Source organism: Trachemys scripta, chromosome 1 (genome assembly GCF_013100865.1).
Source record: "Trachemys scripta elegans isolate TJP31775 chromosome 1, CAS_Tse_1.0, whole genome shotgun sequence".
Classification (NCBI taxonomy): Eukaryota; Metazoa; Chordata; order Testudines; family Emydidae; genus Trachemys; species Trachemys scripta.
This window is the reverse complement of record NC_048298.1, coordinates 85,729,208-85,754,990: the sequence shown is the minus strand read 5'-3', so window position 1 is coordinate 85,754,990 and position 25,783 is coordinate 85,729,208. Positions and strand designations below refer to the sequence as shown.

Sequence of the window (25,783 nt, the reverse complement as noted above, 5' to 3'; positions counted from 1 at the left end):
CTCCTGCTCAAGGACATCCAGTTACGCCGGCGTAACAGTGGTGAAAGGGTTTACAGGCTGCTCAGCTCAGCTCTCTTCTGCAACTTCCAAACGACCAAAAGGGTCTTTTAAAACCCACTACATTCACGCTGAAAGGAGCTGTAACACCCCCATAATTTGTAACATTTGTTAATGTTTATATTTATATTCTTATACTAATAGTCCCAAATAGCAAGATTATTCAGATAAACTAGAGAGAGGCGGGAAAGCATTTGAGTTTTAGCTACAGGAATTTAAAGAATGATAGAAACAATGAGGCAAACCAACTATCCTTCAGGCAGATAGGATTTATAAATTGTGAATAAGCAGATAAGGATATTCATGGAGCCAAAACTTTTTAGGCGAACCTCTAGGATTATTCTTTAGTAAAATAGAGTACTGAACCGTGTCATCTGGTAAAATTTCAAATATTTTATTTACTGGACAAACCGTTTAGCCATATTTTATATTTCTTGGGGGTGGGGGCGGGACACCTCACCGAAATATTGGTTGGGAGGGGGAGAAACGAGAAGGACGAGGAACACCTACATTTTTTCCTTAAAAATTGAAACCCCTATATAGTTTAAATTGACAATGCCATTTACTAAAACGAAATCAGTCCCCCCTCGATATAGGGGGCATATGCAATTTTAAAAAATGCTTTAACAAGTTGCCTGAAACTAAAGCACAAATACAGTTTGTTTTAAAAAATACACTTTGTTGTAGTTTGAAGAACACAAGCAGCAGCAGTTAGTGATATTAGAGCTCCTTGGGTGATAAAGTGGATGGCTCTTAAAAGAGCCTTTGGGTTAAAGGTGTTCGTAGTCTTATAACAAACTATTTACTTGGAGCTGGTGTACTTGGTGACGGCCTTGGTGCCCTCAGACACGGCATGTTTGGCCAGCTCCCCCGGCAGAAGCAGGCGCACAGCGGTCTGGATCTCCCGGGAAGTGATGGTTGAACGCTTGTTGTAATGAGCCAGGCGAGACGCTTCCCCCGCAATGCGCTCGAAGATGTCGTTCACAAAGGAGTTCATGATCCCCATGGCCTTAGAGGAGATACCGGTGTCCGGGTGAACTTGTTTCAGCACTTTGTACACGTAGATGGAATAACTCTCCTTCCTCGTCTTTCTGCGCTTCTTATCGCCCTTTTTCTGAGTCTTAGTCACAGCTTTTTTAGAGCCCTTCTTGGGAGCGGGAGCAGATTTTGCTGGCTCCGGCATTTTTGGTCTGTGTTCTCTCACACACTGCTTAAATAAAAAAAAATTGCAACGACGAAAGAAGCTGACAGTAGCTCTATTTATAGAGAACTTATGCACACTAAAGTCTCACTTTACTGATTTTCTATTGGTTCTGAGACAATAGACGGGTTTCGAATGTTCCATTAACCTTCTCATTGGTCAGAGTTACATCTCCATCGCCATTGGCTGTTCAGACAATTCGTACTTTTCAGCCTATCACAATCTTTGAAAACTCCAAATAGAAAATATATAAAGGCAGCGCGAAACTCATTTTTTTCTGACTTTTGTCGACTATCATAGCAGTTTCTTTTTTTGTGATTTACAATGTCAGGCAGAGGAAAGCAGGGAGGCAAAGCGAGGGCTAAGGCAAAGTCTCGCTCCTCGCGGGCTGGGCTGCAGTTCCCGGTGGGTCGAGTGCATCGTCTGCTTCGCAAAGGTAATTACGCTGAGCGGGTAGGAGCAGGAGCCCCGGTCTATATGGCCGCGGTGCTCGAGTATCTGACCGCTGAGATTCTCGAGTTAGCCGGCAACGCTGCTCGGGACAACAAGAAAACTAGGATCATCCCCCGTCACCTGCAGCTCGCCATCCGTAACGACGAGGAGCTCAACAAACTGCTTGGCAAAGTGACGATCGCTCAGGGGGGTGTTCTGCCCAACATCCAGGCAGTGCTGCTCCCCAAGAAAACTGAGAGCCACAAGGCCAAGAGCAAGTGAAGCTGATCAGAAAGCAGCAGAAATCTTCAGTTCAAAACCAACCCAAAGGCTCTTTTCAGAGCCACCCACAAAATCAAAAAAGGGCTTAATTACCTGTAACCATCACATTTTTAAAAGAATAACTTTTTTTCCTTTCTGGGAATAAATGATTGAATTGGAGTTACAATAGCTGGAATATAGGTATCTGAACTAAAATTTAACAATTCTGCAGAAGTCTGTTTTCCTACAAACAAGACACTGAGTCTCTCCTAATTTGAAATACGTGTTCGTAAGGTTTGTAGAAGACAGAAACTTCCCGGACAGTGAGTTCACCGTTGAAAGCCGGATTAAATTGGCACCATTTCCTTTTCGTGTAATTGTTTGGCCAGTGTGAAAAGGCGGGAATTCCTAATATGACAGTAACCTGTTGCTTTGCAATAACATAAAATGGGAAATACGGTACCCTCTATCGGTTATTTGTTCTAGATTTGAAAGTTTTCCAAAAGGCCTATGAATTGACTTTGGCGGGAAGGCCGGGGAATAAATTTGAACTAAAACATTTATCAAGACTCTCCTCTTCAACAGTTAGAGAGTTAATGAAAGTAGACGGATTTCCTCTGAACGGGAATAACGTTCCGGGTTGTCTGGCCAATCCTTGCACAGAGCGGGCTTTTCAAATATACCAACTGCTTCATTCCCTCCCACCAGCAAACCAGAAAAGGATTTTGTCCATATACAATCATCGAGCCCTGTAACTCGCCCTGTGACCAAAGGACAGGGCACATATATTCTGACTCATCCCTTTGAGAATATATGGGGAGGCCTGTTTCCTCCAACTGCTTGAAAGCTGCACGCTCTAGGTAAAAAGAACAGGAGTACTTGTGGCACCTTAGAGACTAGAAAAAATAACCATGAATGCGGGGGGCGAAGGGAGGAAATTAAAGCCGGAATTACTATAGTCTCTTTACTCGGGGTTAGGGAGAATGAGCTACTACAGTAAATTGCACACCCTGTACATACCTTTGACCGGAGTCGCTTCTCCTTGACCCAGAGCAGTTCTCTTTACCCCTCAGTTTGTATAATGGTAAGGGAGGAAGGGAACTGGTCGTAGAAAGCAGCCTGACGTTACAGTAAGTGAATCAGCTCTGTTTTTGAAAGGGATGGGTGGCTCTTAAAAGAGCCGTTGGGTTCATCTAAAAAGAAAGTGACTCTTTACTTCTTCTTGGGCGCTGCCTTCTTAGCCTTTGCTACTTTAGGTTTGGTTGGCTTAGGCTTGGCTACCTTAGGTTTCACCGCTTTGGCCTTAGCCGGGCTCTTAGCTGCCTTCTTGGGCTTAGCCGCTTTAACCTTTTTCGGGCTCTTGGCCGCTTTCTTGGGCGCGGCAGCTGCTGGTTTCTTGACTTTTTTCGGGCTTTTTTTCGCCACCGCAGCCTTTTTGGGTTTCTTGGCGGCGCTGGCAGGTTTCTTGGCAGCTGGTTTCTTAGGCTTTGCCGCTGGCTTTTTCTTCGGCGCCTTTTCCTTGGTCTCAGTCGGTTTCTTGTTGAGTTTAAAAGAGCCCGATGCGCCGGTGCCTTTAGTCTGCACCAACGTACCTTTGCTCACCAGGCTCTTGAGTCCTACTTTGATGCGGCTGTTGCTTTTCTCCACATCGTACCCTCCGGCGGCCAAAGCCTTCTTAAGAGCGGCCAGAGAGACCCCTTTGCGCTCCTTGGAAGCGGACACCGCCTTGGTGATCAGCTCGGTCACGCTGGGACCTGGAGGCTTACGGGCTTTAGAGCCGCCTGTCGTCTTCTTCGGTTTCTTAGCGGCGGCTTTAGCCTCAGGAGCAGAGACAGCAGGAGCTGCAACAGGTGCCGTTTCGGACATAGTGACTATTATTTCTCTTACACACTAGCAAAACCAAACCACTTGGGGTGGATTAGTTCAGTTGCCTGGTATTTATATACAGGAGCAGCCCTGTGATTGGTGCGTTAAGGAACCCGCCCAGCAAGGCAGATCGGAGTCTTCTTCCCGCTCGATTTGTGTTTTTTCACATTTTTTTAAAAAAGTGTATTTTTTTGTCCAATATCTGCCTCACAATAACCCAATTTCTTACCTGAGTGAAGAGGAAACTGGGTATTTTTGTTCAGCAGAATTTCAAGTTGAATAAAGGTGGGTTTAAAGAAGAGTCAATAAACATTAAATCTTGGAATTGTAGAGATTTAGGGACAGTGAAACTAGTTTTTCCTTGTGAAATAAAAGGTAATAGTTGTTCATAAAACCACACTTACAATTAAATATTATTCTTTACGGCGTTTTCTATATATCAGGGTAGAAAACCCTTGATTTGAATCAATTTCCTCTGTAAAATGATTTTAAAGTGAAGAAAGTAAGGCAAACTTCTTTCAGGCTTTGAACATAGATTGAGATCTAGCTCCCTGAACTAAATCTTTCACTTCCATTAAATCTTTTTAAATATTTCCTATTTCCACAACACCAATAACTAATTAGAGACTTATGGAGATATGTTTATGCACTGGAAATCTTTATGGGAATAGTTTTTAAGTTGCATCTTTGTAAGTGTTCCCGTATAAGATAAATTATCATTCTTAGCTTATCGTTGGGAGCTGATTTACAAATAGACTTGGAGTGTGTTGAAAGTTTTCTTGGGGATTATAGTCCACAATACTATCATCTGATGAACATGCTAGACAGCAAGATGGTCATTAGGTATGTGGTCTATGCTGAGAAAGGCCAGGGCCACGCTCTCTACAGCATTGGTGGCTGTCCATCCCTCCACCCCATTAGAAACAATTCAGATCTTTCAAGCTTTCACAATAAGAACTGATATTATAGTAGCTTCTTTAACTCCAGGGGGGGGGGAAATGCTAAACTACTAAATACATAACTTTCAGTAAAACTACATTTAATATTCCTACCTGTATTCTAAGCAAGAAATTATCCTTCGTGGGCCTAATAAAAATAGGTGGTTTCATAGAAGTTGTATTTTTTTTCTGCAGCTCTATATCACATATACGGAAAAAGGGTGGATCCTTGAAGAGGTGAAACTCATAAAATACATTCATGTGGTGGATTTAAAATATTAAAGCTTTTATTGAGAAGAAGATTGTTCTAAATACTTTCTGCAGTAAATGATCCTATGACTGGGGATGGCTTTGTAGGGCCTTCCAAAACATTCTTTGGCAAGCTGAGTGACAGCAGACACTCATCAACTAGATTCCCGCTCCAGCTAGAAAGCAGCATTATTGAAATATTAAAAAGAATTTTCGGTTGTAATATTTTTTTAAGAAATAGGTTTGGAAGATACAGCTTCCAACAAGTTAAGAGTCTGAGTGTGGGAGCCAACCATTCTATTTCTGCAAACTCTGCCCTATAGGAAAATAGCCACACTGTAATTGTATAATGGGGTTGGAAGTTTTAGGCCATTCTTTGAACTGAGTGAGGGAAAGGGTTCAGATTCTTTGTGATTTCTATCTGGCTACTGGGAATGGGATGAAACCCATGGGTGAATTTGAAAATTCTTCTACAGTGATTAGCCAGTGAAAATCCTCTGTATTTATATCATTCTAATTTTCTCTTTTAAGCAGAAATAATGTATAGCAGTTGGAGGATGCATTAAGTACTCATTCAGAATGTTCTCTCTACTTTCCAAAACAAAAGAAAACCTTCTGCAGTCTTTTAAAGACCTTTATTCCCATGAATCTGAAGAAAAATAACATTTAAAAGAGAGCAATTATTGTGTGTAGTTTGGGGTGAGGTATATAAAAGATAAGCAGGTGGCTTGAACAGTTTTTATGTAATGATGTCTGATCTAATTGAAAAGTGAGCAAAGGTCTGATTTTTTGTTTGTTTTAGGAGCGAAGAAAGGGGAGAGAAGGAAAGAGATTTATATCTATCGAGCTGTGCATTATTTTTCTGCTCCTGAAGGCCATCTGCTAAACCAGGTGGTTTCTTGTAAAACAAGATAGGATGAAAATGCAGATAAAGAAAAGTTATCCTTTTACTACTTAAATATTGCAAGGAATTACAATTTAAGACTGCCCCTGGTCTGTAATCTGTTTGAGGCTTAAGGCAGTGTGGAAGGACAGTAAAGAGATTCTTCATAAAAAAGGGGGTGCCCTTCAGTATGAGAGGGAAGAAGTGTGAGGTAGTGCTTTCATCTTCTGAAAGCCTGCTAATTAAAACACTAACTAGAACAGGCACAGAGAGATTTGCTGCCCATGTGGTTTAACTCCCCTGTCTCCTGAGATTGATGCTGGTGACGATTGTTCAACGTTAAGAGGAGGACGAGGGAATGGTATACAGATTAACACAAATTGTTCAATTTAAAAATAAAATATATAAATAAAAAAGAGATAAACGTGGGAGGCAGGGAAGGGAAGGATTCTGTATGGCGAAGGGGTTTCAGCAAGAAAGGAAACCGCAGGAAAACGGGACGCTGGTGTGGTCCAAGAATCGTAAATTTCAGGGAATGGGATAGTGGTGGCGAGAATAGATCCGGGAAACAGTAAGAGTAGACTAGCAGTATCTCATTTCTTTGCATAGCGAAGCGCGGGATTTACACATTTTCAAATTAGCCAATGGAGCTTGGCTTCTTCTCATAAGCCAATCAGAGAGAAGATTTTTTTCTATAAATACCTCTAGAGCAGTACAATCTTTTATTTGAAGTTGAGAGACCGTGCGTTTTCTGAAATGGCTAGGACCAAGCAGACTGCCCGTAAATCTACTGGTGGCAAAGCCCCCCGTAAGCAGCTGGCTACCAAAGCTGCTCGGAAGAGCGCGCCTGCCACTGGGGGAGTGAAAAAGCCTCATCGTTATCGGCCCGGCACTGTAGCCCTGCGAGAGATCCGCCGCTACCAGAAATCTACTGAGCTGCTCATCCGCAAGCTGCCCTTCCAGCGCCTGGTCCGTGAAATCGCCCAGGACTTCAAAACTGATTTGCGCTTCCAGAGCTCGGCCGTTATGGCCCTGCAGGAGGCTAGTGAGGCTTACTTGGTGGGGCTCTTTGAGGACACCAACCTGTGTGCTATTCACGCCAAGAGAGTCACCATCATGCCTAAAGACATCCAGTTAGCCCGGCGTATCCGGGGTGAGCGGGCTTAAAGGCTGTACCGCTGCATTCTGACTACTTGAATTTTCCAAAATACTCTAAGGCTCTTTTAAGAGCCACTACATGAGCATTGAAAAGAGCTGTAACACGCCCATAACGTGTATCCTTTAATCACAAGACGTCACTGTTGCTGCTTACCTACATTAAAAATTCTGACAGTAAGAAATCATCTAGGATGACTCTAGATTTTCAGAGTATGTTCTTGAGGTAGCACACAACTTCCAATTAGGCTGCCTTAATTAAATTCTTATTTTTTTTTCTAGCCAAATTAATGGGTACTTTTGTGTGATGACAAAGGCAGTGCTTTTGTCTTTTATCTCTGTGTTTATTAATGTCCCCTTTCAAGATGTAATACATTTCACATTTGCAGAAGTTTGTATTTCATGTAAAAGTATATATAGCCAAATAAATATTGCCCCATTCCCTATTCAGCATTTAGCTTTAAAGATTGGTTTAATCAATAAGGTAAAATCACTGGTATGTCTTGTAGATAATACTCATAAATTGTAAATAAGCAAATAAAGAAGGATGGTATTCAGAGCTCGAATTTAAGTGTGTATTTCACTTTGTGGATTATCTAGGGGTGTTCCTCCTGAAATCAGAATATTATACAGGAAAGGGCATGTGGGGGTAAAAATGGTAAGGATGGCCTGGGAGGAGCACACTTATCTGGGAAGCTGAGGAACACACAAATTAGACAGGCATCTGTTTAAAGACACTAGTAATAGAACAGTGTCTTTGTATCCAATACAATTTCTAATGCAAATTACAGATGAACTGTGAAGAAGTCTAGGATAAAACCCAGAGGTAAAATTTTCAGACTGTCTAATGGAGGGGTTAAAAATAGGCTCCTGGCCAATAATAAATAATTCATAATTAACCATTGTGACGGGTTGGATCACAGAAACCCCCTTGGGAGCTGCCACCTGATGTGCAAAGACTATCCCTGCTCCTGTTTTCCCTGCCAGCTCAGGACTCCAGCACCCTGTCTTGCTGAGCCAGACACTCCCGTCTGGCTCCAACACAGAACCAGGGTCTGAATCACTTGCCCCAAAGCTGCAAGTTTACCTGAAAACAGCTCACAGAAGTGTGTTTGTCTCTAGCACTCAGATGTCCAACTCCCAATGGGGCCTAAACCCAGATAAATCCGTTTTACCCTGCATAAAGCGTATGGAGGGCAAACTCATAAATTGTTTGCCCTCTATAACACTGATAGAGAAATATGCACAGTTGTTTGCTCCCCCAGGTATTAATACATACTCTGAGTAAATTACTAAATAAAAAGTGATTTTATTAAATACAGACAGTAGGATCTAAGTGGTTCCAAGTAGTAACAGACAGAACAAAGTAAATCACCAAGCAAAATAAAATAAAATGCACAAATCTATGCCTAATCAAACTGAATACAGATAATCTCACCCTCAGAGATGCTTCGGTAAGTTTTTTCTCAGACTGGACACCTTCCAAGCCTGGGCACAATTCTTTCCCCTGGTACAGCTCTTGTTGCAGCTCAGGTGATAGCTAGGGGATTCTTCATGATGGCTCCTCTCTTGTGGGTGGTACATTTCTACAAATAGGATGATCACACTCAGTAGATTATGAGTTTTGTAATGATACCTTACAAGAGACCTTTTGCATGAAGCATATCTCAGTTACGTTATATTCACTTATTACCATATTTTTTTCTAAAACTATCCCAGTTACATTATATTCACTTATTATCATGTTTTTATAAAACCATATAGACTGCACAACGTCACAACCATTAAAATTGTACATTTATATATCCTAATGCTAGAAGTTTACAAATAAAAATGTGAACTATCACGCCTTGAAAAGTTCAAGGACCTTGATAAAATATGCATTACATAAACTGGGTGGAACGACTAAAAACAATGCGATACTGTAATTACTAGTTAAAAACTATACAAGAAAGAGATTAGGCCAAAGAGGTTGTGGAGAAGCTCAGTAAAGCATACCAAAGAATTCATCAAGATTAATTTTCTGAGTGGAGAAGACTATATAGATGAATCTCTATGGATAGAAATCACAAGGTGAAAAAATATAAATATATTAGATGAGCTATAGTACTGGCCTTCAGAACAAGGTAAGGGGGAAAAAGACAGAGAGAGAGAGTACAATTTAAGGACCAATCAAAGAGAAAGCAAAATCCAATAGACTCTAGAACACAGAAGAAGAGAGATGTTTCTAGACACTGGCCAGGTCTACACTAGAAACTTTTACCAGTGTAATAATGTTAGTTAGAGATGAAGGGACTCTGCATATCTACTCTCCTGCTTCCAATTGTCTCTTAGTCTCTTCACAGACCCACTGCCTTCCCTTCTTCTTGTGGTACCTCCAAGCTTACCACGGGCTTGGATGAACTAAGATAAGGTAGGACCAGGTAGCTGAGTAATGAAGAGATGTGCCCAGATGTAAAACAGAGATTTATGTAGTATTTGTGATACAAATTCAGGGATATTTGTTCAAGGGGTTCTTAAAATACTTCTTCCCCCAAAATGAGCTGATTATTATTTTCAAAGTATTCTGAAATGCACATGCATACAAAAATGCTTTTAAAAGTAATGAATTGTAAAATGCATGAGGTAGACTTTGTAGTGAAATTTTAGAGAGTTTTGCACAGGGTGCTCCTCAGATACAGCACCACAAGTAAGGTTTCAGAGTGGTAGCCACGTTAGTCTGTATCAGCAAAAACAACGAGGAGTCCTTGTGGCATCTTAGAGACTAACAAATTTATTTGGGTTTAAGCTTTCGTGGGCTAGAACACACTTCATCAGATGCATGAAGTGAAAAATACAGGAGCAGATATAAATACATGAAAGGATGGGGGTTGCTTTACCAAGTGCCACTTTTAGGTCTGTTATTTGCTTCAGGTAACCTACTTGCCTTCAGTTTTCATCCAGACCACATCACATGATCCATTGTCTACAGCCAAGCTCTAACATACAACCGCATTTGCTCCAATCCCTCAGACAGAGATAAATACTTACAGAATCTCTATCAAGTGTTCTTAAAACTGCAATACCCACCTGTGAAGTGAAGAAACAGATTGACAGAGCCAGAAGGGTACCGAGAAGTCAGCTACTATAAGACAGGCCCAACAAAGAAAGTAACAGAACACCACTAGCAGTCACCTACAGCCCCCAACTAAAACCTCTCCTGAAGGACGATCCCTCACTCTCACAGACCTTGCGAGATAGGTCAGTCCTCGCCTACAGACAGCCCCTCAACCTGAAACAAATACTCACCAGCAACACCACACCATACAACAAAAACACCAACCCAGGAACCAAAGCCTGCTACAAACTCCGGTACCAACTCTGTCCACATATCTATTCAAGGGACACCATCATAGGACCTTACCATATCAGCCACACCATCTGTGGCTTGTTCACCTACCAATGTGATATATGCCATCCTGTGCCAGCAATGCCCCTCTGCCATGTACATTGGCCAAACAGGACAGTCTCTACACAAATGGACACAAATCTGACATCAGGAATCATAACATTCAAAAACCAGTAGGAGAACACTTCAATCTCTCTGGTCACTCAATAACAGACCTCAAAGTGGCAATTCTTCAACAAAAAAACTTCAAAAACAGACTCCAACGTGAAGCTGAAGAACTGGAATTAATTTGCAAACTGGATACAATCAGACTAGGCCTGAATAAAGACTGGGAGTGATTGGGTCATTACAAAACCTAAACTTAATTTCCCCAATACTAATTTCTCCCTACTGTTACTCACACCTTCTTGTCAACTGTCTGTAATGGACCACTCTCTTACCACTTAAAAAGTTGTTTTTTCCTCCCTTGGTATCCTGCTGTTTATTGATTTAATCTGATTAGACTGACCTCACACTTGGCAAAGCAACCCCCATCCTTTCATGTATTTATACCTGCTCCTGTATTTTTCACTTCATGCATCTGATAAAGTGGGTTCTAGACCACAAAAGCTTAAGACCAAATACATTTGTTAGTCTCTAAGGCACCACAAGGACTCATTGGCGTTGTTTTCACCACAAGTAAGGAGTATTCAGATTGCTTCATCCATCATAAGATAAGAAATGGTGAATATTAGATGAGAACACAAAAATATGTGCCTACTCAGCACTCTGCTTTCAGAAACAATACTTTCTAGATGCTATTGTTTCGTCAAAAGAATTTTCAATTTTAAATAAACCTCATACGCAAATCTTGTGATTAGAGGAGCACAAGTTATGGTCTTCCTACAGCTCCTTTCAATGTGAATGCACTGGCTTTTAAACGAGCCATTGTGTCATTTGGAGTAGTTTTCTAGTTACCAGAATATGGTGATGGAGTCAGGTTAATTGGCTGTCCTTGTGAATATGGTAACACTCTTGGCGCTAATAGCACAGAGTTTGGTGACTTCAAAGAGTACCATCAGGTACGCTTCACTGACTTCCTGCAGGCCCATAATGCAGTTGAAGGCTGACCTGAAGAACTAGCTTATATGCCTGACTCTGCCACAGACTTTCTATGGGATGCTTAGCACATCACTTAAAGAATTTTTGTTTTTTTCTCCCCACATTTATTATATGCTCCTTATATTCTAATTGTCCAACTTGTCACACCAGGGTTGTGATTTGCAGAAGTGCAGAGCTCACAGCTTCAACTGAAGTCCCTGAGAGCTGTGCTTTGAACAGATAAAGTGATATAGAATGCTAAACAATCTGAAAAATCAGGAGTCTCAAATTGTGTACCCAAAATTAGCAGACACATTTGATCTTAATTTCTTTGTGACTTTTCCCGCATCTATTAAATATGTATGATACCATTCCTCATGTTAGAGGGGTGTTGTTAAAATAAATTCATTATTTTTTTGGTGAAGCAATCAAATAATATACTGATGACCTCCATAGAAAAGCCTATGAGGAAATTAATAATTTTCTATTCAGAACAAGCCTTGAATAAGGTGTAGTATATAAGGGCTAAGGCCGTACAATTAACAATAAGAAGGGGGGAAATAGCTTCTAATTCATGAACTCCAACCATAAGTGCACTGAAAGATGTAGGGGTCCTGTATGTAGTGGGGGAGTGGGGAGGTGGATGGGAATTGAATACTGTATCTGTCACTGTGCCTCAGTGGGTCACAGCTGAGAGTACTAGTTTCAGGACAAACTGCTGAGAAATAGGGCAGATTCACCCCAAATTTGTACTTATTCTATCATTAGATTTACCAAGCCAGTAACAAAAGTAATCTTCTGTCTCTCCACATTGGGTGCCAAGAAGCCAAAAATGCAGTCTCCTTAGTCATTCCAGACTTTATTAACCACCAAGACACTAGACTTTATGATGAGTGGTTGTTAAAAACAACTTCATCAAACAAAGGGTTCTTCTGATCTCAAGAGATCAGACACATAATCAGGTCAGCATATAACTCAGATCTTACCCAATAATCACATTGTTGCCAATCCTTTAGTAATTAAAATCTAAAGGTTTATTTATAAAGAAAAGAAGAAGAGACTTTAAATGGTTAATAGATAATATACATACAATAATTTCAATATTCTTATATTAAGTTTGTAGCAGTGATGTACAGACTCTGGTAACTACAAAAGAACTTCCATAGATTAGAATGTCTCTTTTAGTTGTAAATCCATAGTCCAGAGAACCAGAGCAGGAAAGAGGCAAGATGGAGATGTTTCCAGGGTCTTTTATATCCTTTGCCATGCACCTGGAGATTTTTTTCTTTCAAAAAGAGCTCACAGTCTCAGTTTGTGGGAAGATATAGGCACAAGATGGAGTCCAGGGTCACATAAACAAGTAACATGCCTTTACATGGCTTGCTGACTCACAGGGCAGCAATTACCCATATTCTGGCTGGAGCTGGATGTAAACTTGAATAGTCCATTCACAGTGTGCTGGCTAGGCTGGATGTAAACTACCTTGTGGGTGTTACCCCAGGAACAACACATTTAAGATATAGATACATAGTCAATATTCATAACTTCAGATGCAGTGATGATACATGGATTTAAACATGATAATCTTATTTAGCTAAGCATAACTTTCCATTGACACCTTACATGATATACTTTATGCAAGTTTTGTTGCAATTGTCTAACTGGTAGCAACAATGATATACATGGTCATATTTCAATCCTAGAGCATCACAGTATCATAAATAATACACACAAAAGGAACAAATTAGGGTTTCATGGGCAAACAGTACTGTCATTTACTAATTTTGAGTGCTTGACTTTGTAACCTTAACTTCCTTTAACATAGATTTTTCCCTCCTGTGTAATGTGCAATTAATATATGATGTATATATGCATGCCATTGTATATAATATAGCTATATAATAAATATATACAGATATATATGTGCATGTATTCCTCCAGATGGTATTATACATTCTTCCAAAGTAATGATTAGATACATTCTGTTCTTTTAATGACTGGGATCCAAGGCCTTCATGGAGACCTATGTTTCCTTAAGGATATAATCTAGTAGAGGCAGTATCGGAGTTGAATGTAACCATGCAAAGATAGCTGGCTTTGGAGATGGCATTCCTGTTTTGATTCTTAATTAGTATTAGCAATCTATCCGCTCTAGCTACAGACAGAAACAGATATATTAGGACACCAGGGTTAAAAACCTAACTAAAATGCAGCCTTAACACTCTTTTAATTTTAATCTGATCTATCTATCTATCTATCTATCTATCTATCTATCTATCTATCTATCTATCTATCTATCCGTATGGTTTTAAAAAGGCAGACAGAAATTCATCATGTGGAACTATGACCACTGTGTGGGTCATTAGGGTTGGGAACTTTAGATCTACAGTACAAATCTCTGAGCTGAGTAATGAGAAACAGTGGAAGTAGGTTCTCATCCTGTATGTGAATGAGCCACATACAGACACACCACAAGTCTTCCTCTCTTTGTTCATTTGCTATTTTATGTTTACAATTATGTTAATTGAAGGATGAGTTCACATCTACCAATCTCAATGGGATCTTAATTGAACCCATTACAAGGTTTCACCCTGCTCATACAGTATAAACATTTATCTCATGTTTCATACTTGTAACTTCCTGAGTGGAAAAATTAAGTTTAATTACACTGAATGGTTGCACTGTATTTATTAAAAATAAAATAAAACTGTTTTAGTTCCTTTTGTTTTGTTTTGTTTTTTCCTTGTTCAGTCTCCAAGTTGTATCAGGTTATATTTTAGACATGTTTACAACCTAGTCTGTCACTTGCCATCTGTTTTAATGGTGCCTAGCATTATGAGGCCTTTATTTCATTAAGGTCCCTACATGTTACCTCAATATATTGAGGGGAGGGGGGGGGAGATGACAATATCTAACAAAATGATGGATAATAAAAAGGTCTCCCAATAGTTAGACCTCATATATAGCAAACATATCTTGTGTAACTGAGATTCTACTGGCAATATATATTCCTTTCTGTCTGGTGGTGGTAGAAATAAACTAATATTCCAAATACAGGTAATCCTACAATGTGACTGACAGAAGTGAACTAGAGGGTCACATATTTCATCACTTTCCTCCTTTCCCCCTCTTTTTAAGGGAGCCCTGCAATTACGGGTTCCCACAATCTCTCCCTAACCAGGGGTTCCATGTGTCCTCCCTCCATTTCCTCCTCCCTCCACTCCAGGATTTTCCATTTCTTCCCCACAATGGAAGGTACTCTGTGTGCCCCCCCCTTTTCTCCCCCCCCCCTCTCCTTTCCTCATAACAGGTTTCCCCAATCTCCCTCCTGCCACGGATTCTGTGTGCCCATTCTCCCAACCCCATTTCCACCCCATTACAGGGTCTCCCATCCACACCCTGTGTGTGTCCTTATTTCCCCGTTTCCCACTCCATTCATACCAAGATCCCCCAGTCCCTTCCACTCCATTGAAAGAGTTTTCTGTGCCTATTTCCCCTCCCCCATTTTCCACACATGGGAGGGGGCATGATGTGAACAATTATTACCTCCTTCCCATTTACTTTTCCCCACCATTCCCTCATGCTAGGGGCTCTATGTGTTCCCCTTTGCCCCTATCCCCTACCAGGATCCCCAATCTCCTCTATCACCAGGGGTTCTGTGTGCCCCATTTCCCCCTTGACATTCTCTCATAGCATATCTCTCCTCCATGCCAGAGGCTCTTTGCATTCTATTATTCCTCCCTTGCCTCTTCACTTAATAATAATAAATACTAGAGAGCCAAGGTGGGTGATTTAATGTCTTTTATTGTACCAGCTTATATTGGTGAAAGAGCCAAACTTTCAAGCTTACACAGAGAAAGCTTGTCTCTTTCACCAACAGAAGCTGGTCAAAGAAAATAGATTACATCATCCACCTTGTCTCTCTGGTATTTATTATTATTAATTATTACCATTATTTTCTTGTATGATAGATGTTTGTTTATTATTAGTAAGCACTGAACAACAAACCCATTTTTATATATCTTTTGCAACTTGTGCAGATTGAAAAAGAATTTCCATCAGAGGGCAATAGAGGATAAGAAAGGGGGAAAGGTGGCATAATTCTGTTTTTGAGAACCCCTTCTGATCATTTCCATGCTTTCTGAAGAGCTGCAGACTCATAGCTAAATTGTATTTTATTCAATGTGTGTTGTCATGTGTATAGACAATAGCAATTTCAAAGTATTCTTTTCAGTTTTTAGATTTGCAATTCGGAAACTCAACTCTTCCCAGCATAAAACAATTATTTATGCCTATGAAGAAAAGGAGTGTGTCCTTTCTCTGGAACGGGAAAGGAGTCTGGTTTTCTGAGTGATTATTTCTGCAGTCATTCAAATGAAGACATCCTTTTGCATGTACTGCAAAAAGAATAGCAACAATAAAAATACCTCCAAATGAAATTAAACAAAACAAACAAACAAACAAACAAACAAACAAAACAGAAATACGGATATAGGGCCTGGCTCTACTTAGCATATTAATCCAGTGTACTCTTTGGAAAATGGCCGCGAAAGATGATTTGTCAGAAATCCTGATTGGTCAGATTTTGCCGCAGATTTCAAATCACTCAAAATCAAAGGAGTATTTTTTAAAGAAAATAGCCACAAATATGAAGCACTGTGATCTGAATACCCTCCAGATAGAAAAAAAAAAACCCGACAATAACAGAAGATAAAAGAAAAGTGCAGTTTGAAATAGACTCTTCTTTCAAGCAATTCAGAGAGCGACCGACATTGCCACAAATGTGGGATTCAGTAGAGGTAGGAATTAATAGAGGTAGGAATAGATAAGGTGTCTCGGTATAAAATATAATTGAAATATAAATCGAAAATTTGTGGAGTCTAAATGGAGCAGTATACAGAAAATGGTGAGTGCGGGAAAAGACGAAAAAGAAAGAAAAGAGAGTCAATAACCTGCCTCTCAATCGAACAACATCAAGAGAACGGCGAGCGGAGGAAGGAAGGAAGGAAAAAGGACAATAAAAACTAGACCTCGCCCCTTTTCAGTACCAGTTTTCAGTCAGGTCGGTCGACCGACCGTATAAGGAGAGTGCAGGTTCCCGAAGCGCAGTGTGCTTTGTGGCTGGGAGCAACATGTCTGGTCGGGGCAAAGGCGGTAAAGGTCTCGGAAAGGGGGGCGCTAAGCGCCATCGGAAGGTACTTCGCGATAACATTCAAGGTATTACCAAACCGGCTATTCGTCGTTTAGCTCGTCGTGGTGGTGTCAAGCGTATTTCTGGGTTGATCTATGAAGAGACTCGTGGCGTGCTCAAAGTTTTTCTTGAAAACGTGATCCGCGATGCTGTTACTTATACGGAACATGCGAAGCGGAAGACTGTGACAGCCATGGACGTGGTTTACGCTCTGAAACGCCAGGGTCGTACTCTGTACGGATTCGGGGGCTAAGGCTTCTTTCTGATTTACCTTTAAAACCAAACAAACAAAGGCTCTTTTAAGAGCCACCCATATTTTCATAATAAGAGTTGTATTACTTTCAGAAAACTTTATTTACTTCATTTAGCATGTCATATTTAGGCTATGTACACTACATGTCTTAACGTTCTTGTTTGCTAAAGCATGTATTGGAAATGAAATAGAAGATCATGTGAATAATTTCACTGACGCGTTGGTGACTAAGCACTTGTATTAAGAGGCTATTTAGCTAGACAACCTTTGTTTCCTTAAGCACAAGTCTGATAGCCAGCTTTCTGACTAACAGGCAGAACATCCTGGGTTTCTCGGTAGAGGATAGCTGAGCCCTCTTCTAACCTGTCTAGAAATCTATTATTTAGCTCCTTAAAACTCAAAACAGCGGCTAATATTTTAAGATATAATTTATTGTAGGAGGTAAGCATTATGAATTCTCCCGTTAGGGGCATAACCAAGTGAGAATAGTCATAACGTGTAAACGGGATGTTTTGGTTCATTTTTCCCCCCTGATGTGGCTTCATGTCCAAGGGGACAAAGGGAGAACAGAGGGAGGGACTCGTAGAAATTGTAGGCGATTTAAAGACAAAATAAGATTCCTTTTCCTATCGGGGCTGAGGGATGAAGGCATTTAGAAGTGTAGAATATGTCCTTGCCGATGACTGAGTGATATTTACTCGTGTATATTAGAAATTTCCTCTCCCTCCTTTTTTCCTAGACTAACGAGACAACAAAATCTGGAAGGGAGAGGGTGGTCTTTCTCTAACGCCCTTTCAGGATACTCCAAAATACAATCTGAGAAATAAACATTTCAAAGTAGCAAGGATCTGGTCAAATCAGTCTATTGAAAAATCTTCACTCTTTTTTCAGTTTAATTTAAAAAAATCGTAGTCCTGGTGCTCCTAATGTCTCCCCTTTCCCCTGTCTGTATTACTGACTTCTGAATCTATGTCGGTGAGTTCAGTTGGATAAAAGTATTTCTTACATCAAGCCATTTCACTGGCTCAAAACCAGTCTGTCCTTCATATCAAAATGCTCTGTCCACTTAGCCTGAAACTATATATAGTCTTCATCAAACCCTTTAGATTTATCTTCAGCTTGATCTAAAACAGGTACCTGGCATGAGTAGAGGCAAGCTGTTATATTAAATCACCGATCATTGGTCATTTTCATTGTCCTGTTCCGTTAGTGACTGAGAACGCAAGCTACTATGTTTTTTATAGATTTGAAAGTCACAATACAATATCTTTCATCATGTTTGGCCTCCAAAACTGTGAAGAATGCAGCCCCGACGTTTCAGCTCATAACTGCGTTAATGGCTGCCACCCACTTCCTTTCGGCATTCTCATGGTAGGAGCCAGTATCCCTCAATTAGGCTTTCGGTATAAATTGAGTTGCGCTAAAAATTCCTTAAACATAAGGAAAAACCCTTTACTCCAGACCCTAAATTATTTTACATTCTCAAAAAAAACTACATTTGTTTGCTGGTGCTGTAGTCTATATTTGAAGCAAAACGCTCCTATTAATCTGCCTACTAAAAATATATCTAAAAGCAGCTGTGGTTGTGTTCACCAGCTCTCTTTACACACTTGAGAAAACCTGAAATGCTGAAACTTAAAATACACAAAAACCTAATTTGGCTTGTTTGTTATGGTATTTAATTCTTAATTTGAAACGTGTTTAGATAAATTTTAATGGATTACGTCTTTGTTACTGAGATAGGCGACTCAAAACACTTTCTGGAGTAAAAAGCAACAGAGGGTCCTGTGGCACCTTTGAGACTAACAGAAGTATTGGGAGCATAAGCTTTCGTGGGTAAGAACCTCACTTCTTCAGATGCAAGTAATGGAAATCTCCAGAGGCAGGTATATATCAGTGTGGAGATAACGAGGTTAGTTCAATCAGGGAGGGTGAGGTGCTCTGCTAGCAGTTGAGGTGAGTTCTGGAGTAAGAAAGCATTTAGTTGGAGGCAGACTGGGAGCATCAGACACAGTCTCTTTAGCCAGTTTCCCTGACCCCAGCACCAGCCATCCACTCCCCGAAAAAAGATAATCGTAACTGAGGGCTTTGCTGCTCTAGCTACAAATTCGTATTGTCGAGGTACCTTTAATCCTCATAACAGTGGCTAATATTCTTTTGAGACTGAATTACAGAAATCAATTTGGAAGTTGCATTTTCCAAATTGGGTAACTGGGATTAGTGCGGGAGCCAAGCATAGTCTCTTTATATAATCCACGTTTAGGGGAGTGCGCGGGAAAAGGCACAATTTGGTAGTGTAATGGATGGAAGATGTCTGTGGCCGTGGCACATCGGCTTCAGAAGTGACAAAAGCCAGGACAGTCAGAGAAGCAAAATTGTTGGTGAGTTATAAGCAATATCTCCTTTTGCATCTGGGAGGTGATTAAACCCTTTCGTAAATTTGAAAAGCCCGCGCTCTGCAAGGATTGGGCGGTGATAAATCCTTTTGTACGTTTGAAAACGTCGCGCTGTGCAAAGATTGCCCAATCCCACCCTGTCCTATTTTACCAGTTAAAGAGGCTATCTAAACGCCCCTGAAGTCTGTCGCGGGGAGTGGTTTTGAATACGCATTCGCTACCAAACTATTCCCCAGGATTTCCTGTTTGATTTACAAACAGATTCGCCATCCATTTGGGTGTGTGCTCTTTTGTTTATAAGCATAGTTCATAAACCACATAAAGGAGGCAGAACACCTTTAATCAACGTTCCCGTGAGAAACTTTCTGAGGCAAACGTTAAATACCGGTAGTTAAGCACACAATCAACATAGTTTCGATATTTTATATAAGGTAATTATTCAGATCAAAATATCTTTTAGGCAGGGTGCTTTGAAATTTTGAGTGTCTTGCACTTTAAATGGAACGTTTAAAATGAGTTATGTTCCTGCGTTAGAGACGGAGTGTCCTAAAAGTACTCTCTTTCTAGTTGAACCGCAAAAACAAGAGAATACTGGCGCCCGCCCCACTATTTAATGCAAATTAGCGGACAGCTTTTCTTGGTTAACTATTGGCTGTTAGACGTATAAACTTTCACATCCTACCTCATCATTGGTTAAAGTTAGATCCTCATCCCCACGGGATGTTGACAGATCGTGACCTTTTTAGCCTATCAGAAACCGTTTTATTGTAATAAGAGAAGAGATATAAAATGAATGTGTGAAAGTGTCATTCCTCCCGCCCTCCCTCTTTTTTTTTTTTTTGAGTGAGGCGCATTTAATAGTTTTTGCGTCATAATGTCGGGCCGAGGAAAGTAGTCAGGTAAAGGGCGGGCTGCAGTTTCCAGTTGGCCGTGTATACTGTCTGCTTCGGAAATGTTATTACGCTGAGCGAGTAGATGCCGGAGTCCGGATCTATATGGCTGCGGTGCTGGAGTATCTGACCGCTGAGATTCTCCAGTTGGCTGGGAATGCTGCTCGAGACAAGAAAGCCAGACTCATTCCTCGCCCTTTGTAGCTTGCCATACCGTAATGACGAGGAGTTTAACAAGCAAGAGCTGAAATTATCTGACTTTTTGAGACGAGTGAAACAACTACAACAGAATTTTTATTTATTCCCGATTCATTTTTGGAAACAGTAATTTAGAAGTATCATAAAAGTGGGGAATGGATTAGAATCTATAGGAAAAGTATATTATAGCCAAAGTGTAATAACAATGACCAGCGTTACTCTCTCCACTGCTTCGATACCGATTGAAAAGAGCGTAGAGTTCCAAATAGCCCACAAATCTGATTGGAAAACAAATAAATTTCCTGGGGGGAATAATTTGTAGCCACTGATCTTCTCAAATGTTCTTGCCAAAATAGATAAAGACGCCAGTATGAGACACTTAATCTCGTTTATAAAGGGGGGGGGGGCAGTGTGAGTTCTCACTGGCCAATCCCGGCAAAGTGCGTTTTTTTCAAACTAACTACGGCTGATCCCTATTCCCGCTCCTTCCAGGTCAGAAAAGGGACCTTTGTCTATAGATCACTAACATTTTAGCATTTCACACTGTTTTTCTCCGAGAGCGCGGGACTAAAGCTGATATGAAGGAGATAGGATAAGAAACGTACTAAGAAATACCCTTTCCCAGAGACGTGTTTCTGTCCTCTTCTGTTACCAAGTGAGAAGGGAGTTTCTGCCCTTCAAGGGAGACACGGTTAGGTTATTAAGTAAGTGATCCCGATGTTTCAGCTCCTTCGGGGAAGGGATTGTGCCTCTTAAAAGAGCCATTGGGTTTGTTCGGCTGAGAAGATTCCTTTCCTCTTTAATCAGTTTCACTTCTTGGGTGCCGCCTTTGCTGCTTTAAGTTTAGTTGGCTTCACAGACTTGGCCTTCACCGCTTTGGCTTTACCCGGGCTCTTAGGTACTTTCGTGGGCTTAGCGGCTGTAAGCTTTTTCGGGCTCTTGGCCGCTTTCTTGGGGTATGTCTACACTACGGGATTAATCCGAATTTAGATAATTCGGATTTGAGATACAGGTTGTATAAAGTCGAAATGAGTGCGGCCACACTAGCACAGTAATTCGGTGGTGTGCGTCCAAGTACCGGGGCTAGCGTCGATTTCTGCACCGTTGCACTGTGGGTAGCAAATCCATAACTATCCCATAGTTCCCGCAGTCTCCCGCGCCCATTGGGATTGTGGGTTAAGATCCCAGTGCCTGATGGGACAAAAAACATCGTCGCAGGTGGTTCTGGGTACAGTCTCACTTCCTCCCTCCCTCCCTCCCTCCCTGCATGAAAGCAACGGATGGCAGACAACCATTTTCGCGCCTTTTTTCTTGGGTGGGTGAACACTGCAGACTCCATACCACGGCAAGCATGGAGCCCGCTGAGGTCAAGACAGCACTCATGAATATTGCAAACACCTCGCGCGTTCTCGTGGAGTTTATGCTCAGCCAGGACCAGAAAAACGAGGAGAGGAGGAGGCAGCGGCGGCGGCAGCATGATGAGGACATGGACACAGACACGGATACAGAATTCAGTGAAACCACAGGCCCCGGTGCTTTGGAGATCATGTTGTTAATGGGGCAGATTCTATCCATGGAACGCCGATTCTGGGCCCGGGAGACAAGCACAGACTGGTGGGACCGCATAGTGTTGCAGGTCTGGGACGATTCCCAGTGGCTGCGGAACTTTCGCATGCGTAAGGGCACTTTCATGGAACTTTGTGACTTGCTGTCCCCTGCCCTGAAACGCCAGAATACCAAGATGAGAGCAGCCCTCACAGTTGAGAAGCGCGTGGCGATAGCCCTGTGGAAGCTTGCAACGCCAGACAGCTACCGGTCAGTCGGGAATCAATTTGGAGTGGGCAAATCTACTGTGGGGGCTGCTGTGATGCAAGTAGCCAAAGCAATCACTCAGGTGCTGCTACGAAAGTTAGTGACTCTGGGAAATGTGCAGGCTATAGTGGATGGTTTTGCTGCAATGGGATTCCCTAACTGTGGTGGGGCAATAGACGGAACCCATATCCCTATCTTGGCACCGGAGCACCAAGCCACCGAGTACATAAACCGCAAGGGGTACTTTTCAATGGTGCTGCAAGCACTTGTGGATCACAAGGGACGTTTCACCAACATCAACGCGGGCTGGGCGGGAAGGGTTCATGACGCTCGCGTCTTCAGGAACACTACTCTGTTTAAAGGGCTGCAGCAAGGGACTTACTTTCCGGACCAGAAAATAACCGTTGGGGATGTTGAAATGCCCATAGTTATTCTTGGGGACCCAGCCTACCCCTTAATGCCATGGCTTATGAAGCCATACACAGGCAGCCTGGACAGGAGTCAGGAGCTGTTTAACTACAGGCTAAGCAAGTGCAGAATGGTGGTAGAATGTGCATTTGGCCGTTTAAAAGGCCGCTGGCGTTCATTATTGACTCGCTCTGACCTCAGCCAAAGAAATCTCCCCATTGTTATTTCTGCTTGCTGTGTGCTCCACAATCTCTGTGAAAGTAAGGGGGAGACCTTTATGGCGGGGTGGGAGGCTGAGGCAAATCGCCTGGCTGCTGATTACGCGCAGCCAGACACCAGGGCGATTAGAAGATCACACCATGAAGCGCTGTGCATCAGAGAAGCTTTGAAAACCAGTTTCATGGCTGGCCAGGCTACCGTGTGAAATATCTGTTTGTTTCTCCTTCATGAATACCCTCCCCCTTTACTGACTGATTTTCTGTAAGGAACCCACCCTGCCCCTTCCCCCAGCTTTCTTTCAAACCAAATAAAGTCACTATCATTTAAAAATCATTTATTCTTTATTAATAGATTAGAAAAAGAGGGAGGGAACCCGGGTGGTATTTGGGAGGAGGATTGCTGGGAAGGAAAAAGCCACAAAGAAAAGGTTAAAAAAATGACAGCCTTTTGCTTGGGCTGTCCACTGGGGTGGAATGGGAAGGTGTACGGAGCCTCCCCCCCCGCGTTCTTACACGTCTGGGTGAGGAGGATACGGAACATGGGGAGGGGGGAGGGTGGAACAGGGGCTGAAGCGGCAGTCTGTTTTCCAGCAGCCGTTCCTGAACCTCCACCAGACGCCGGAGCAGCCCCAGCGTTGCATCCTTCATCCTCTGGTCTTCCTGCCGCCATCTCTCATCTCGATCGTCTCTCCTCTCCTCACGTTGGTCCCTCCTCTCCTCACGTTGGTCCCTCCTCTCCTCACGTTCACTGACTTCTTTCCTATACTTTGAAACTGTTTCCTTCCACTCATTCAGATGAGCTCTGTCACTCCTGCTGGATTGCATAATTTCAGAAAACATGTCCTCCCGCGTCTTCTTCTTACGACGCCTTATCTGTGATAACCTTCGGGATGGAGGAGGGAGGCTTGAGGAATTTGCAGCTGCTGTAGGGAGGGGAAAAAAGAGAGAATTGTTTTAAAAGCTACATTTTGCAGAACAATGCTTATACTCTTTCACGGTGACCAACACTGTTCACATTACATAGCACATGTGATTTCTGTGCAAGGTCGCATTTTGCCTCTTAATGCTGAGTGCCTGTGGCTTTGCTGCTAGAGATCAATCACAGGTCTGGGCAACAGAATTCGGCTTGCATGCGGCCATGGTAAGCTTCAGCGCCGTCCGTGCTTTCCAACATACCAAGCATAGCTTGTAGAGTGCTGCAGAAGCCTGGCCAATCTCAGCCAGTTGGGGGGGGGGCAGTGTGGTGGTGCTTGTCTGGGCCCCTTCAGGCAAGTAGAGTGCTGCGGTTTTTCTGTTAACATTCAGCAGCACCAGAAAACAAACTAACCCTGCAGGAAGATCCCTGCAGGCACCAAACTACCCCCCCCCCCCGCCGCCGGCCCCCCCGCCCCCTCGCCATGAATTCTCTGGGATGATCACAGTACCCTCCCCCCACCGCGTGGCTGGTAACAGGGAAGATCCCTGCTAGCCAAACGCGAAAAACTAACTGCAGGGAAGGATTTATTTTCCGCCACAGGCAAACAGCCCAGTAGGAACGGCCACCTCTGTCCCCTTAATTAAGTTCCCGTATTTCAACCAGGTTACCAGGAGTGATATCACTCTCCTGAGGATTACACAACAAGATAAAGAACGGATGTTGCTTGAATGCCAGCAAACACCGGGACCATACGCTGCCAGGCTTTGTCAGGCAATGATACCAGATTACTTGCTGCAAGCATGGCGTGGTCAAGTGTCCTACCATGGAGGAGGGAATAAGGATGCACTGCCCAGAAACCTTCTGGCAAGGCTTTCGGAGTACCTCCAGGAGAGCTTCATGGAGATGTCCCTGGAGGATTTCCGCTCCATCCCCATACACGTTAACAGACTTTTCCAGTAGCTACAGACTTTTCCAGTAGCTGAACTGACCGCGAATGCAAAGTCAGGCAAAGTAATCATTAAAAACTGTTTGCTTTTAAAACAAGTTTTATATTTTAAAAGGTAAACTCACCTGAGGTCCCTTCCATGGGGTCAGAGTCTTCGGTACTGGCTTGGGAGGGTTGGGAGGGTACTTCAGTCAGGGTGATAAAAAGATCCTGGCTGTTGGGGAGAATGGAGTGCTGTGTGCTCTCTGCAAGCTCATCCTCCTCCTCCTCCTCCTCTACCCCCTCGGCAGAATCCTCAGGCGTCGAGACTATCCCCGACCCAGAATCCACGAACAAAGGTGGGGTAGTGGTGGCAGCCCCCCCTAGAATTGCATGCAGCTCGGCGTAGTAGCGGCATGTCCGTGGCTCTGACCCGGAGCGACCGTTTGCCTCCTTTGTTTTTTGATAGGCTTGTCTGAGCTCCTTGACCTTCACGCGGCACTGCTCAGAGTCCCTATTGTGGCCTCTCTCCATCATGCCCTTGGAAATTTTTTCAAAAGTTTTTGCATTTCGTCTTTTAGAACGAAGTTCTGCAAGCACTGAATCCTCTCCCCATACAGCGATCAGATCCAGTACCTCCCTCACGGTCCATGCTGGTGCTCTTTTTCGATTATCAGCCTGCATGGTTACCTGTGCTGATGAGGTATCTGTGGTCACCTGTGCTCTCCACGCTGGGCAAACAGGAAATGAAGTTCAAATGTTCGCGGGGCTTTTCCTGTCTACCTGGCCAGTGCATCCGAGTTCGGATTGCTGTCCAGAGCGGTCACAATGATGCACTGTGGGATAGCTCCCGGAGGCCAATACCATCGAATTGCGGCCACACTAACCCTAATTCGAATTGCTAAAATCGATTTTGGCGCTACTCCGCTCGTTGGGGTGGAGTACAGAAATCGATTTAAAGGGCCCTTTACATCGAATTAAATGGCGTCGTTGTGTGGACGGTTACAGGGTTAATTCGAATTAAAGCTGATAAATCCGAATTAAAGTCGTAGTGTAGACCAGGCCT

The 25,783-nt window shown here is 42.5% G+C and overlaps 4 protein-coding genes across 4 annotated transcripts; 2 read left to right on the top strand and 2 right to left on the bottom strand.

Annotated features, from left to right (window-relative positions):
* Positions 1–543: 543 nt before the first annotated feature.
* Positions 544–1,262, bottom strand: LOC117879258 (histone H2B 8). The gene has a single exon (XM_034774313.1). The coding sequence runs from the start codon at positions 1,238–1,240 to the stop codon at positions 860–862; it is 381 nt and encodes a 126-aa protein (XP_034630204.1). The 5' UTR covers positions 1,241–1,262; the 3' UTR covers positions 544–859.
* Positions 1,263–1,552: 290 nt separating this feature from the next.
* On the top strand, positions 1,553–2,072 carry LOC117879221 (histone H2A type 2-C). Its single transcript, XM_034774254.1, has one exon. The coding sequence runs from the start codon at positions 1,583–1,585 to the stop codon at positions 1,970–1,972; it is 390 nt and encodes a 129-aa protein (XP_034630145.1). The 5' UTR covers positions 1,553–1,582; the 3' UTR covers positions 1,973–2,072.
* A 961-nt stretch (positions 2,073–3,033) lies between these two features.
* Positions 3,034–3,844, bottom strand: LOC117879172 (histone H1-like). The gene has a single exon (XM_034774174.1). It carries the CDS (start codon positions 3,815–3,817, stop codon positions 3,164–3,166), a length of 654 nt encoding a protein of 217 aa, XP_034630065.1. The 5' UTR covers positions 3,818–3,844; the 3' UTR covers positions 3,034–3,163.
* A 12,791-nt stretch (positions 3,845–16,635) lies between these two features.
* LOC117879271 (histone H4) lies at positions 16,636–17,270 on the top strand. Its single transcript, XM_034774339.1, has one exon. The coding sequence runs from the start codon at positions 16,643–16,645 to the stop codon at positions 16,952–16,954; it is 312 nt and encodes a 103-aa protein (XP_034630230.1). The 5' UTR covers positions 16,636–16,642; the 3' UTR covers positions 16,955–17,270.
* The last annotated feature ends 8,513 nt before the right edge of the window (positions 17,271–25,783 follow it).